The 15,501-nt window shown below is 38.9% G+C and overlaps 1 protein-coding gene across 3 annotated transcripts in view; it reads left to right on the top strand.

The window, feature by feature from the left end:
* The window catches only part of CCNY (cyclin Y), a 256,010-nt gene that overhangs the window by 195,048 nt on the left and 45,461 nt on the right, over nt 1-15,501 (top strand). For all 3 annotated transcript variants that reach the window (XM_054716657.1, XM_054716658.1, XM_054716659.1), the window contains 4 exons: nt 806-906; nt 6,544-6,579; nt 12,050-12,107; nt 12,204-12,323. In XM_054716657.1, coding sequence (XP_054572632.1) covers nt 806-906; nt 6,544-6,579; nt 12,050-12,107; nt 12,204-12,323 — 315 coding nt within the window. The remainder of the gene's footprint in view (nt 1-805; nt 907-6,543; nt 6,580-12,049; nt 12,108-12,203; nt 12,324-15,501) is intronic.

Raw genomic sequence — 15,501 nt, forward strand, 5'->3', positions numbered from 1 at the left:
TTATCAGCTTCTGATTTTTTAGTGTGTCTTACATGATTTCAATGTAATTATTATAAGAGCTTAAAAAAAGAAAGAATTTTTAGTGCCGTAAGAGTGTCTTAGTGAGAATATTGTGATGAATTAGATAGGTATGAAAATGCCATGTTAAAATTGACATCCAAGTTGTAACTTCAACTTACAAGCCTGCTTTGTGCCTTTCCTTACATAGTGCACAGACACACTATGTGAAGATCATCCATTGATACTCTTTTGCAAAGTATCAGATAATCTTCCCTTTAAAAGATAACTTTGCCATAACAAAAGAATACTTTTTTTTTTTAAACATCACCTCTTGAAATTCAAGCAGATTAACCAGGAGATTCTAAATTAACTTTGGCTGCATTTTCCATAGCCCCCTAAATACTCTTACCCCAAGAATAGAGTACCGTGGAGTCTGGGTGCATAAAACCAGGACATGCCCTTCATTAAGGGCTTTTGTTAGTGTGATTAGCAGTCTACTAGTTTCACACAGGCTCCAGGGCAGGTGATTTTTACGGACTCTGCACTCTGATGCTTGATAGCAAGAGTACTGTTCTTCCGATGAAGGAGGTTTGGGACTGTGAGTGGTGACTTTTATATGTGGAAGAACAAGTAATTTCATTGTAAGAAGAAAGTGTTTTTATATTGTTCTTGCTTGGTAGTGTTCACATTTCTTGTTAAGACATTTGTCCTTTGTGATCTGGTCTGAAGTGTAAGGGGATGATGTTCTTTGGAAGAATTTTGAGCTCTGTTTAATTGTTATTGTCTTGTCACCATTGTTTTCCAGCATCCTCCAGGACAAATAGCAAGGAAGTACAGCTCCTGCTCCACTATTTTCCTAGACGATAGCACAGTCAGTCAACCAAACCTCAAGTATACAATTAAATGGTGGGTATACAGATTTTTGCTTAAATGAATGCTTTTTCTATTCCTAATTGGTTGGTTGTGAGGTCTGGCAGGGAGAGGCCATTGACTATGGAAAATCTTATTAAAAAGTGATTTTGGTAGTTAAAATGTGGGGTGTTCAAAATATTTGTTAATATTACCAGTTAGGTAAAGAGACCAAATTTTGAAATTATTTTAAATGTAGATTAAAGCATATTTTTTATTTTTGTGCATACGTTCTACCTTCCCACTTTTTATTAAGGCTATACTTGCACGACTCTGCTAATATTTTACCTTCAAAATAAAATGGGATTCCACTTTAAGACTTGGGGCTACAGTAGAAAGCAGGCCTGACATAATTGAAAGTGTCCTTGCCCACAATCAATATCTGAGTTCTGACCTCGGCTCTGTCACCAAGGGCTAAGGGTTTGGATAAGACTCTTCTTTTGGGGATCTTATTTTTAAGTGGGGTTTAAGGGAGGAAGGGGAGTCTTGATATAAAATCCTTCCCCTGTTGGGCTTCAGTTTTTATATTTTAAAATGGGAGGTAAGAAGGAAGGAACACTGATTTTTCCTGTAATGTTCCCACTAGCATTTTGATAACAAGAGATCACAGAGAATCTGATGTGTCAGGGTCTGTGGTCTTCAGCTCATCTGTGAAAAATCTGGGGTATTTTACCTCTATACTTAAGAAAATACACATTTAACAATAGTGCACAGTGGTGTTTGAGGTAAGTGTTTACATTGCTACATAAGTATTCTATCTCAGTGTGCCAGGTTTTCAGGCTTAGAAGCCCCATTCTGAATGTTACCATATGTGACAATTAGTCACAGCCTCTATCAGGCAGTGGGGACTGTCATGGCCTTCGGTGGACAGGGTTCACTCCAGGAGGAAGGTGGAGGTTTGACCACTTGGAGAGAGACTGCCTTCTCTGCTGTGGGGTTGGTATTTCCAGGATCTAAATGGAAATGTGGCTTCTTCCCTCCATACCTTGGTGTTAAGGGCGTGGTAAACGAAGAGTGGGCATAAACCCAAACAGTCAGCTACTATAGATGGGAAGAGGTGTGACTATGAGCCACTTCCTGCCCTGAGCCTAGACTTATTGCCGGGAAATGGGAAGTATAGCGTTTCCTAGAGTAAATGATTAGCAGTTGTGGAGAGGAGTGGAAAGCCCTGAACATCCGTGCACTATGTGGCTGTTGGCATCTGCTCAAGTTCTGGAGCCCAGAGCAAAGCCACTAACTTCCGTTAATCCTGGAATCATCTTCGTAGGGAGAGCAAGGCAGAAGAGTGGAACACGCCTCCCCTTTAGGGCCAGTGGGAACTGTTGGGATGGATCTGAATCAGTTGCTCAATGGTTCATCCTTGGATGACTTAAAATCGCCACTGGTTGTAACATGGATACTTAGGAGTGGGCAGGGAAACTGGGTGACAATTTGATATTTTAGTGTCAAGTCTGGGAGGTGCAATCACTTAAGTTACAGCTATGCATCATTTAAATCAGTGGAATCCGCTCTGGCTGTGCCTGGGAGTCACCTGGGAGCTTAAAAACACACTGACGTTTGATGTCACGCCCCACAGATCCAGTGTATGGATTTTTAACCCCTCTAGGGGATTCTAATAGGCAGCCAAGGTTAAGGACCCCTGATATAAGTGGACAGCTGTTTTCTCCTCTCTAAAGTTCCCTTGAAAGTCTTAAATAAAATGTTTTAAATAAACTGTAGGTTAATACATGGAGGGAAAAGAAGCTGAAAAGCTAGACCAGTTAAGAAGGCTGACTTGAGACACAGCAGTGTGGATACTGTGGCTTCCCTGATCCAAAAGACACTTTCTCTGCACCACCCAGATTTCATATTCTTTTAGTCAGTAGCTTAGTTGTTTTCAAAAGTGCCCTGTTTTAAAAAATGTACATGTTGGACCTGGGAGCCCTGAAAATACAGGTGGGTAGGGAAGATGCTAAGTCTGAATGCTCTCATCTTCTAAAATTTTTCTTAAACCTTATCCTACTCCTGTCTTGGCTCCCTCCCCCTAGACATTAAAATGGATTCCACACTCATTAATACAATATAGTTCAACTTTATTGTGGACGTGGTGCGCATTTGTGGGCTGAACTTGCTTCTTGAAAACTAAGTATTCTTTTTGTTTCTTTGAGAAAATTCTCTGAGTTCTAAACAACCAATTTATATTCTTATTTTTAAAAGAAAATGCTTCTGTAAATTGGTAAAATGCCAACATGAGCAAACACATTTACAAATTTTAGTTTACTGAGTCGGGGGAGGGTTGGGTGCTATTCTAACAGTGAAAGAAAAGCCTAAATATAAAAAGTTTGGGCTCTCTCTCTGTGTTCATTTTTTTTTTTTTCATAGGCATGTTTTTTTTTTCTTTAATATTTTTAAAAATTGATTTGAGAGAGAGAGAGAAGGGAGAGGGGGAGAGAGAGAGAAGCATTGATCTGCTGCCTCCTGCATGACTGCCACCAGGAATGAAACCCTGAAACCCAGGCATGTGCCCTGACCAGGAATTGAACCCACCATCTCTTGGTGCAGGATGACACTCAACCAACTGAGCCACATCATCCCGGCCATAGGCATGATTTCTTGTTGGAGAATTTGGTTTTCCTATCTTTCCCCTAAATACCAACGGCTATGATCTGAATTTAGTGTTCACCAACCATCCCCTCTCCCAAAAATCCTATAAGGAGCAAAGGGATGATGATCAAGGAAAAGGTGTTGGGGGAGGGGGCACATTTACACAGCTGGCCAATAGTGCATGGCCCTGGGCCTTTGAGCATCAGAGAGCACTACTTACCCACCTGTCTTTATCTCTGTGGTTAAACACCTCTTGATTTTTAGATGTCTTAGGATCCTCACATGCTTTGCTGATTTAGTTCTAGGTAAGAAGTAAGACAAGTACAGTGCCAATTATTACAATCTATTCTGTTTACTTGGTCAAGAAAATAGCATTTCTTTCCTCCTAGTTATGTGGCAAAAGCATTTAAGTAAATCCTTTGATCCAAATATACTTCTGGTTTGGCCCCTGCCATCTTCAGTGAAACCTCACCACTTTCTGAAGATGTGGCAGAACTGACTAGGCCTCCAAAGCTAGACATTTGGAGTGGAGCTTGACACCCGAAATTGATTAAGTTTTCAGCTGACTGCCTTTTTGCCCCCAGCAATCACTTTCAAGTTAACCAACGAAACTGCCCCATGGAGCTGGACTGTACATGCATTCTCAGCTTGATTTTCTCACTTTTTAGGATATGACCTGGAATGGAAATTCTCCTTCAGAGTGGCTATATTTTTCTTGGAAGTCTGAGGCCACAATAATGTCCTATCTTGTTTTTGGCTTGGAGGTTTGGGTCCCTGAAGATTTTCACTCTATCTACAGAAGCCAGTAGACCTCTTGAGATGGAAATATTGATAGGGGAATCACAATAATAATTTTAGTTTTAGAACTTTGAGATAGTGCTTTTATATATTTCATTTGGTTATAATAACAACTTTGTGATGTAGGTTGAGTTGTCCTAATTTTATAAATGAGGAAATGAAGGCTCTGAGAGATGAATGACTATAATAAATGAAGGAGCCAGATTGGAACCCAGGTTGCTTTGATTTCCAGTTTAGTGATGGTTTTCCTGTGTCATACTCCCTCCCAGGGGAAACAAGAACCATTTTTTCCCTCAATCAAAGTGACTAAACTAATCACTTCAAGCCCAATCGTATGAAGCATTCAGCTTAAATCTTAACATTAGATTAGAAGAGCAATCACTACAGCATGAATAAAACAGGAATTTCTTCCTTTTTTCCTGGTGCATCATGGGAGAATGAAAGGGCACAAAACTATTATCCAAGTCAGAAATCCTGGCATCTGGTGTCTGAGCCCTGATTTTCTCATTTATAAAATAGAATCAGTAACATGTATTTTTTCATGTATGTGAAAGCACTTTGAAAGCCATATTATTATTTTTAAAAATTCTGAAACCTTTTTACTTCAATTACAGTTCTTTCATGAGCTTAGATTCTTTTCAAAATATTAGGAGAAAGAGAATATATTACCTTTTGCTCCTGAATACTTTTAACAATTAGCTGAAAGTATTTGAATGAATAGATCTGGAAAGAGATTTGGAGGAATATAAATTTTCTTGTGATACAGTGAGATTGGCTATTGTCATGTTAGGTTATTGGTAAACCTCTGAGCTAGTGGAATCCAGCATGCATGTCGAGGTTTCTAAGTGGGTGCCTTGGATGGCAGTTTCTGTGCTCTGAGACCCAGAATGCAATCTGATAAGACTTGTTACCATTGTTCTTGGAAGCTTAAAAAATGAATTTTGGCCTATTCAGTAAATTTTAGAGTTAAAAATAAATTAGTGGTAGGAGCAAACAAGCAAAAAAAAAAAAATAGTGAAAGGAGCTAGTCAGTTTACAAAAGAGGAAATTTTAAAAATTGGCCAGTTGATACGAATAACCCTGCCAACTTGATAGGTTCTCAAAGAAACTCAAATTGAAAACAGGTACACCACTTTTTCACCTACCCTGTTAGAGAACATTTTGTTAAAACATATAAAGGGAGTGTTAGCAAGGGTGAGGTGAAACAGACATGGTGGGGACGTCTACTGGTTTAGTTTTTTTGCAAAGATATTTGTTAGTGTATGTGGGGAGCCTTACAATTATTATGACTTTAGATTGAGTAATTCCAATTACAAGATGTTCTCTATGGAAATAATGTGCACAGGTTGCACACAAATTTATCTCTGAGAATATTTATTATGCTGTTAATTATAATTGCAAAGTATTAGAAACAAATGTTCACTAGGAGGGGAATGGTTAATAAATTATTCAACAACTATATGATAGAACATAGCCATTTAAAATCATGTTTTAAAGACTATTTTAATAGTAAGGAAAATGTTTTTGAAAATAAAAGTAGGACACAAACCTATTTATTTACACATATAATGTATAGAATCTATGTATCTCAAGCTAATAGTCGTCTTTGGGCAAAAGGATTATTTTTATTTATACTTTCTATGTTTTCTAAAATTTTCATCTTATGGATATAATGCATTTTATAATCAGAAAGGGGAATGACTTCATTAAATTAAGATCTTTTAAAATGTAAAATAAAATTTGAAGATCGTATAACAAATAGGAGTTGCAGTACCATTTCAGCAAGTGAGTGAATAAGTAATCTGATTGCCAAGAGGTTATTGATTTAAGGGAAAAAATATCAAACCCCTGTGAGTGATAGTCACATTTTTATGGTGGTTACAAAGAAACTACTACTTTTCTAAAATAGTAGGTACTGATTTGGAGATTTCTAAAGGTGTTTAATTTGTACCACCTGTATTTGTACATAGTGCTTGTATTTTACAGTGAGGAAAGCTTAAGATTTCAGATAGTAAGAGAAATTTTTAAATATCACTTGAAGTTTCGGTATTTCTGAAACAAGATTTAATAATTTCTAGGAATGAGTACCAGATTGATTTACTTTAAAGAGATCATTTTTTAAATCAGCATTCTGACTTAAATGAGACTGTTCAGATGGATTGTTTGACTTTTACTTAAATATCAGACTGATGTCAGATAATACATAACATTTGAATATGCTTATGAAACATTGAATTGCATTTTATTTTACAGTGTAGCTCTCGCAATATATTATCACATCAAAAACAGGTATGTGGATGATTAATTTTGTGCTAAAAACATTACATTTTATGTTTTTTGTTTTTTTCCTATTATTTTCTAGTTGCTTTGGCCTTCATATTTTCATAGGTTTCTAAAATTAGAATAATTTACCAAAACTTCTCAGGTAAGTGCTGAACTGCTTCCAATTCAAAGGAAACTAGATAGGTGTATATGTTTGAAGTTAGCAAAACAAAGCAAAGCTTCTTGTTAATGTTTAGCCTCCTCTTTACTCTTTATTTCCTGAATAATTTGTTTAAACAGTCTATCTTTTATAAACTATTATTTAAAAAATTTATTGTATGCTACATTAATATAAAAAATGTTTAGTGTTTCAATTTAGTAGAGGAAATTTTGGGTTGAATTTAGACATGTTATATTAATGGAGTAGAATCCTTCTCTCTGACATGAATATGAAGATAGTTCAGTTAATGTAATAGGGAATCATAGAAAAATCATTTAAGAATATACCATTAACATTTTGAACACTAAACATGTAAAAGTACATTCACTTGCCATTTTTAAAAAATAAAATGAATGGTTTTATTGATTTCAGAGAGAGGAAGGGAGAGGGAGAGCGAGATAGTAACATCAATGATGATAGAGAATCATTGATGGCTGCCTCCTGCATACCCCTCACTGGGGATTGACCTGGAATCAAACCCTGACTTCTTGGTTCCTGGGTGGACACTTAACCACTGAGCCACACTGGCCAGGCCATTTACCAATTTTTTTATGTAGCATCAAGACTTTAGTTTTGAGCATGGGCATTGATTAGAATACCAAAATGACTTTCTTTTGTAAGCCACTCCTGTAATTTATCCTTTTCCACAGTGTTGGTTTTTTTAAGTCAATATCAACAAAACATAAGACATTTGCAGAACAATCTGAGCATAGAATCTTTCAGGTTTTGACCACACAATGAATTTATTTTTAGAGATGGCCTCTTATTGTGTCTTTTCCAAAGCACCCTTCTTCATTTTCATAAGAACAAAGCCACTCTCATTGCAGTCTTATTTCATTAAGTGACATTTACATATGTTATATGAATCTAATAAAACAACTTGCATTAAAGAATGAAATTCAACCCAGTAACGCCCTGGCCCCTGTGGCTCAGGTTGGAGCGGCATCCTGTGCACCAGTAGATCTTCAAATCCCAGTCAGGTTTTGACTTAGGTTGCATGTTCCACCCAGGGTGGGATGGGTAAGGGAGGCAACCAATGATGTCTCCCTCTCACATCCATGTTTCTCTTTCTCTTCCCCTTCCTTAAAAAAATTTAACCCAGTATATTTGAAGCTTTAATTGGCTTTATTAAGTGATTCATGAATTGGGCAGCATTCCACCTAGCAGCTGGAAGGGAGTTTCAGGTGTTATACAAAATGGAAAGTTTGGGGGGGTGGGGACGGTTTGTATTGATTTTAGAGGAAGGAAGAGATAGACTTCAATTGTGAGAAAGAAACATGGGTGGGTTGCCTCCTGTCAGGGATTGAACTGGAAACCTGGGTAATGTGCCTTAATCAGGACTCAAACCCTGCCACCTTTTGGTGTACAAGACAACTCTCAACCAAGTGAGCCACACTGGCCAGGGCAAAATAGAAAATTTTTATAGGCAGAAAGAGGGTGGGACTATGAAGTTAAAAGAGTGGATTATTTCAGGCAAGGATACCTTTACTTAGGGAAGGCAGATTATCTCAGTAGTGCTGACAGGAAATTCCAAACCAGCTTAAAATTCCACTCCTGAAACTGCAGTGAGGTTAGTTATTATGTGTTGGTTTGGTGACATAGCTTAGTAAAAGTGACTCCATTTGGGCCTGTTTTTGTTGTTTGTTTTAAAAACACTGATGTGACGCATTTCTGGGAACAAGCATGGCCACCTCATGGTTGGAATGGATCTCATTGGACCACACTGCCTTAAATGTGTTTTGTGTTTTTTTTTTAAATAAATTTTATTGACTTTTTACAGAGAGGAAGGCACAAGGAGAGGGATAGTTAGAAACATCGATGAGAGAGAAACATCGATTCAGCTGCCTCCTGCACACTCCCTACTGGGGATGTGCCCACAACCAAGGTACATGCCCTTGACTGGAATTGAACCTGGGACCCTTCAGTCTGAAGGCTGACGCTCTATCCACTGAGCCAAACCGGTTAGGGCCCTCAAATGTGTTTTACAAAAAGGGCATGGGAGAGTTGTGATAAGTCCATGAAGTGGAGGTTAGATGACAGAGCTTCTTTTGAACAATCTTATGGGAAAATACAAATATCTGGAGGTAAACACCTGGAAAAGTATTCTCTGTAGTTACATTTTCCTGTATTGTAATTGTGATTCATGGTTCTTTATGGTGCTTGAGAATTTTGGACTTAAAAATTTATAAAATGAAGGCTACTGGACATTTAAACCTTGACCAGAATAACATATCAATGAAAGTATATGTTTTGTGTTGCTGCTTATTTCTATGATAGTCATTCAAACTTTTAAAACATTTAAGTCTTAGATAACAATGTAGTACCATTCATGGAACTCAACTGTGTTTTCAAACCAACCAGTTTTGCATTAGTATCTCTAAGTGATTTCTCAGTTCTTAGACTGTTATGGATACCAAAGTTAATTTATAGTCATATCTGATACTAAGAGCCAACTTTATAAGTGCTTACTCTGGCCACCCCAGGCAGCTCTTTACATGCATTATCTCATTTAGAGTTTGTGGGGGGTTTTTTGGAGAGAGAGATAAAAACATTAATGATGAGAGAGAATCATCGATTGGCCGCCTCCTGCACATTCCCCTATTGGGGATCAGGCCCGAAACCCGGGCATGTGCCCTGACCAAGAATTAAAACACGACCTCCTGGTTCATAGGGTGATGCTCAACCAGTGAGCCAGGCTCATTTAGTTTTTATAATAACTTCATGAGGTGATACTGATATTGAAAGGAATTTTAGGGACAGGAAAGGCAATTTTAGGGAAGTGGGGTCCATGGGAGAGGAAGGCATACATAATGGGTGGAGACAGCTCCAAGTCGCCAGATTGCTTATCTTACATTCACAGAGGATGGAGGAATGTTACAAGATAAGAGGAACAAAAAGTGTGTGTGTGTGGCGGGGGAGACCGGGTGAACTTTAAGACTTTGAAACTGATACCATGCAGGAAAGTAGCCAGTTAGAAAAGCACGAGGGAATATGAATCAAGGAAGGGTCCAATTAGAAAGTAGAATGACAAAGCGCTCACAGCATTTATAAACCTGGAGACAGAGAGACTCAGAGGATTCGATTTTTTCCCATTTTAGAGAGAGAACAGTTTTTCCCATTTGGGGTCCCTTCCCCAGGGGGAGTTTGTGTACACTTAAAATAAACTTCCACATTTTTGCTAAACATCTTTTAGTCTGTGAATTTTATTCTTCAAACTTTGTAGGACAAGAACCCCTTCATAGGACAATGAGAGTCCGAACTCACCATTCTGTGTCTCAGTGTTATCTCCATTTTACAGATAGAGAAACTGAGGTACAACAAGGTGAAATAATTTGCCTAAGATTACACAACTGGTAAATTGGGGAATGGGGAATTGAACCCAGGCAATATACCACCGAGACTTTTAATCATGTGCTTTACTTGCCCAATGGTGATAAACTGGGCCAAAAGTAAGTGAATGGAAGTGAGAAAGTCCAACTGAAAAAGTGAGCATTTGTAAACAAGCATGATTGACATACAGATTGTACCCTTCTTGGGATGAGGTGGCATTGACCAACTGCAGACTTTCTCCTTGATAAATCATACTGGCCTCACCTCTGGGGCTGGTGATAGATCCATTAGCTTGGGAGAGATGATGCTGATCAGCTGAGACACATAACTTTTAATGGAGGTGAAAGGAAAATCCATTTCACAGAGGAGTCATTTTAGCTTAAATTCTTAATCCTCATTTATATTTTGAACCTACATTTTCATTTTTTAAATTACTTCTGATGAATGTTTCTTGAGAATGCTGCAGGCCTTACTCATCAGAAAAATTGAACAGGACTGAACAGCCCAAAGAATAGGGGTGTTGGGCCAGGCTTTGTCTCTCCCATAGCACCTTGAGTAATCTTGCAGAGGCAGTTAGTGAGGTGAGGCATGGGCTGATTTCTCACAGCTGGGGTTCTTATAAAAGGAAGTGTCACCACGTGCACCAGAAGGAGACATCTTTTTGAGACTCCACTATCAGGTCCTACCTGGTTGAACCTGTCTTTATTGGCGTTTATCTAAATCAGAGGTGGGGAACCTTTTTTCTGCCAAGGGCCATTTGGATATTTATAACATCATTCCCAGACCATACAAAAGTATCAGCTTAAAAATTAGCCTGCTCTATTTGGTCAGACATTTAATTAACTCACCCCTAATGCCTTGGCAGGGCCAGACCAAAGGATTTCCAGGGCCGAGCCTGAGGGCTGGAAGTTCCCCACTCTTGATCTAAATCTTTGCTGCCTGTGTTCCTGCAGGCTAGTGAAAGTAAGCACAGGTATGAATGCCCAAAGCTTTAAAAACAGTTGGTAATGCAAACTGAGTTGTTCTGTTAAGATCTTTCTTTCTCTTTTATTTTTGGGTAGACAGTAAATTCATAGAGCAGAAACTGTAGTGTTTACCACCATGGTTGTGTGTTAGGGACAGGTCTGGAGTCTTATACCATTCACAAGCCTAACTGACTTTGGAAGCACAAACTATGGAAATGATATGTTGTTACAGAAAGCAGTGGTTTCCAAATATGGTTTGTAAAGAAGTTTTTAGGCAAAATTCAACAGATGAAAAGCAGAGCTGTCTATGGTGAGGTATGAATAGTCCCTGCAGGACAGCTGCCTGAGGCACTGTGCTTAGAGTGAAAGCCACCACTTTACATGGCTCATTTTCCAGCCTGGTAGCAACAGCCATTATTTTTATAGGTTTATAGGTTATTGAGTTGAGCTTTCCTATGCATCACCTCGTTTTTTCAATACAAAATTGTGAAACTCTTAATGAAATGGTTAAGTTGCATGTTGTTAAACACTTCAGATTAATCTCTAGGATACATTGAATGTTCATTTTACCCTTGGACAACATACTACTAGTGTAAGCAGATCTGTCAGCCTTTGCTCAAGAAACAAGATGTCAGGTGGGGCGGGATGGAGGGAGTCAATGGGGGGAAAGGGATGACATCTGTAATTTCAACAATAAAGATAAATAAATAAATAAAAAACCCACAAGTTGTTAAATTTAGATTTGGTTCATTTGAAAACTCAGAAAATAAAAATTTGAGTTCTCACACAAGTTAATTTGTAACCTTTATTTCATGGACTGTTAAAAAAATGATCTAATACTGTACCTAAGTAAAACAAATTATTATTCACTGCCTTCTCTTTCTTCAAATAACAGTTGAATCAAAATATATTTTGTTTTATTTTGAAGGACACTCATTCTTGCAGAAAGTAAACTCTGTTTTCTATTAATTTTCCCCACCAGAGACCCAGATGGAAGGATGCTCTTAGATATTTTTGATGAAAACCTTCACCCTCTTTCGGTAATCTTCTCCTTCTCGTGTTTCATTATATTGTTTAATTATTTCTCTTTTGCTCTTATTGGGTGGCCTGCCATCTAAAAATATTTTTTTCCCCAGAAATCCGAAGTGCCACCAGATTATGACAAACACAACCCAGAACAGAAGCAGATTTACCGGTTTGTTCGGACACTGTTCAGTGCTGCTCAGCTGACGGCTGAATGTGCCATTGTCACTCTGGTGAGTGCCCTCAGGAGACCGCCCATCTGGTAGTTGAGTGTAGTGGTGCACAGGGACTCTTATCAGGTATCCTAAGGACACTATAGTTTCTCTTTTGGATATTCAAATAGGGAATCTCCTAAAAGAGGGTGTAAAGTCTGTTCTACAGTCCCCTTGAAAGTCAGTTGTACAATCACATTCAAAACCAATAAATGTTGAAACCTTAAATGCAGGTAAGACAAGGCTGCCCCCTCCCTATGAATGTCCAGATTTCCTGTTGTTGATGCCTAAAAAAGTTTTAATGACAGTCACAGGATAAACATATACATCTAACATGAATACCTATATAGGAAGGAGTGTATATTGCTACCTTCTCTTTTCTGTTTTGTGTAAATAATGTGTCTCTAAGATATTCAAAGACAACTTGGAATCTGCACTTTCAGGCTCAAACGAGATAAAAATCTTTACTGTTACTTAGATTTTTAAAACTTTAGAGACTATGTAGGTGAAATATCATTTGGGAAGTAGATTTGACAATGGAACCCATTGTCACTGACCTTTTACATTATGAGCAAATCAGATAATGCGTTGTCCTGGAGGGGACAGAAAGACATTCCCTGGAGCCTCTTAGAAGAGATGATTGTCAAATAGAAAGTTTACAGGCCACTTGAGGACCCTTTGTTTCTGTCACACTGAGAGCTCTGTGCTCTACTGCTAATGAAACAGTAAACCTGTTCATTTATTCATTTATTAATTCATGCCTTTGTTAATTTCTTCTCTCCTTGAACCTCCTCCTAATGGCTAAAACAGACATTCATCAAGGCAATTTAGATGATTTAAGCTCTTATATCACAATTGAGAAGAAAATTTATTGCTCAGCTTTGTTATCCTAGAGGTTTTCATGTTCTTAAAAAACACAACAGGGTTGAAATTTTTATATAGAGAAATTGTGATGAAGAGAAAAGAAGAGTAAGAAAGTCGGTGAAACCATGGATGATATTAGTACTAAGATTCATACCATGAAGAAATGATTTATTTTGAAGCTATCGCTGGTGGCATTTGGTGGGGATGTTTTTACCTTTAATTCTTACGAAAATTAGACCTGACTGACCTGATAGTGCCTCATTGCTTAGATTTATTGGCATGAAGGTAAGATTTTTCATCCCTGCAGCTTCCCCAGTTTCTGCAAAGATGTTGAGAGAATATCTGAAGTGCATTCTTGTCTTCAGGGTGACAGGGTGGATCAGTTAACTCATGTCTTTTGAGTTCTATAGGAATGGTACATACTTGTCAGTCATTGTAACTACAGAAGTCTTCACCCATCCTATTAGATAAACTGGTAGCTTAGCAGGAGATTAGCGTATATTGGGGTCTTGTTGGTTACAACCTAAGGATGAGCAGTTGTGGGATTCTACATGGTGGGTACAGCACTGCAGACCAACTCTCTGGTGGCTGCTGCTTGTGATAACCTAAACAGTGAGCAGAGGTTTTTTCCCCTGGGGTCGTGTCTCACCACACTGAAGAATAAGCTCCAGGGACCAGAAGATTTAAGCAAAGGTGTGGAAAATTTATTACAAGCAGATTCAGACTCCCCTCATGAGGAGGAGGACCCAATTATGGGCTGCCCGTGAAGCCTTGTAGTCCAGGGGTATATATTTGCTACAAGCCTGCTCTATATCTACCTGTGTGGTCACTTGATTGATTCCCTCATTGTTATTGCCCAGCAGTGGACCTGAACTTTCTCTTTTCTTTGTTCCTATGCGTCAGTACACCTTGTTGCTGCAGGCTCTCCCTTGGCTTCCCATGCCTCCCACTCTGTGTCCAAAAACATCCCATTATTTCAGCATGGTTGGTTTCTGTGATTAGGCTTGCTCAAGCTGCTGTGTCTGCCCTGCCTTTGTTTCCCATTGGACCCCTGCCCTGTCTGCCTGTGTTTCAAGTTAATTTCTCTCACTTGCATTGGCTGAGAGTCAGCCTGCATGCAGACAGATGTATGCTCTGAACCAGACCCTGGTGATAATGCTTTCCTTTTCTTGTGTCCCCTAGACTTAGAAACAGCAGAACATTTCCTATATAGAGCTGACAGAGACGCACTAGTCTCTTCTTTTCTCCTGTATTCTCTTGGCATGCTGCCCAGGAGGAAATGGGGGTGGGGTTGTGGGGTGGGGGAGACAGCTGTTAACCTTGGCCCTGTTTCCCGTAAAGAAAAGATTGGAACCTGCCTGTGGTAAGAGAGCTTCCAAGACCTTCAAACACCCAGCACCTACTAAACCCAAAGTATATATTTCACAGCTTAATTAACTTAATTTTAAAAGAGTAACAATAACTTAATTTCACTAAATATATTTATTTAGCCTTATAGGATATGCTAAAAGCTTTCCTATTGATACTGACATGTGAGGAAATTAAAAATGAGGGTGAGGTAATAGAATTGCACCTTGCTGAGTTATAAGAGCACTTTGTGGGAAGCCAGAGTTGGGCAAAAGGCCATAGCATCCAATTGCCCTTCTGCCCCTTTCTCTCAGGAGTTACTTTAGCTGGTTTAATCCTTAAAGCCATGTAGTAGTTGGGACTAAAATATAGTTCACTGCCTGCCTAAGCCAGGGATTTTAATTACTATGAGGATAAGAAACCTACACAAAGAGGCCAAGGCTGGAGGTTTATTGGAAAGTCCTGGGTCCCATAGATCTCTTGTCCTCTAGAATGGAAGTACTTCAGGCTGTATAATGAAATCAACAGGTTCTTCTCTCCTTCCCTGCTCTTCAGGGACTGCCTCATCATGCCTCTGCTCCTTCCCGCTGGTCTTCAGCATTAATTTTCAGTTTCACTTCTGGTTTTTTGAACCAGGAAAGTGTTGCTGGAAGAAATAGGATTCTTCAGGGTATGGTGGGAAATGCATTTCAAGGATACATGCTTTTAGGGGTTTGAGGTGCTGTGACAAGATTTATTGGAGGGGCACACAGGACATAAGATACCCCTGAAGAGGATGCCACACTGCCTCATCCATAACCAGGTGGCTCAGCTCCAAATTGAGGCAGATGTCCATCCTCTGTGGCTGCAGGCCCACACTTGTCCCCACTGAGCTCAGGAGGAGGTTTGTGGTCCAGAGATGCTATGCCATTACCCCAGCGTTAGCATCTGAAACTTCAGTAGTCTAGTTTAGTCTCCTTCCTCTCTGGCCCACTTTCCATGCTGTGCT

The sequence above is a fragment of the Eptesicus fuscus genome, chromosome 5 (genome assembly GCF_027574615.1).
Source record: "Eptesicus fuscus isolate TK198812 chromosome 5, DD_ASM_mEF_20220401, whole genome shotgun sequence".
Classification (NCBI taxonomy): Eukaryota; Metazoa; Chordata; class Mammalia; order Chiroptera; family Vespertilionidae; genus Eptesicus; species Eptesicus fuscus.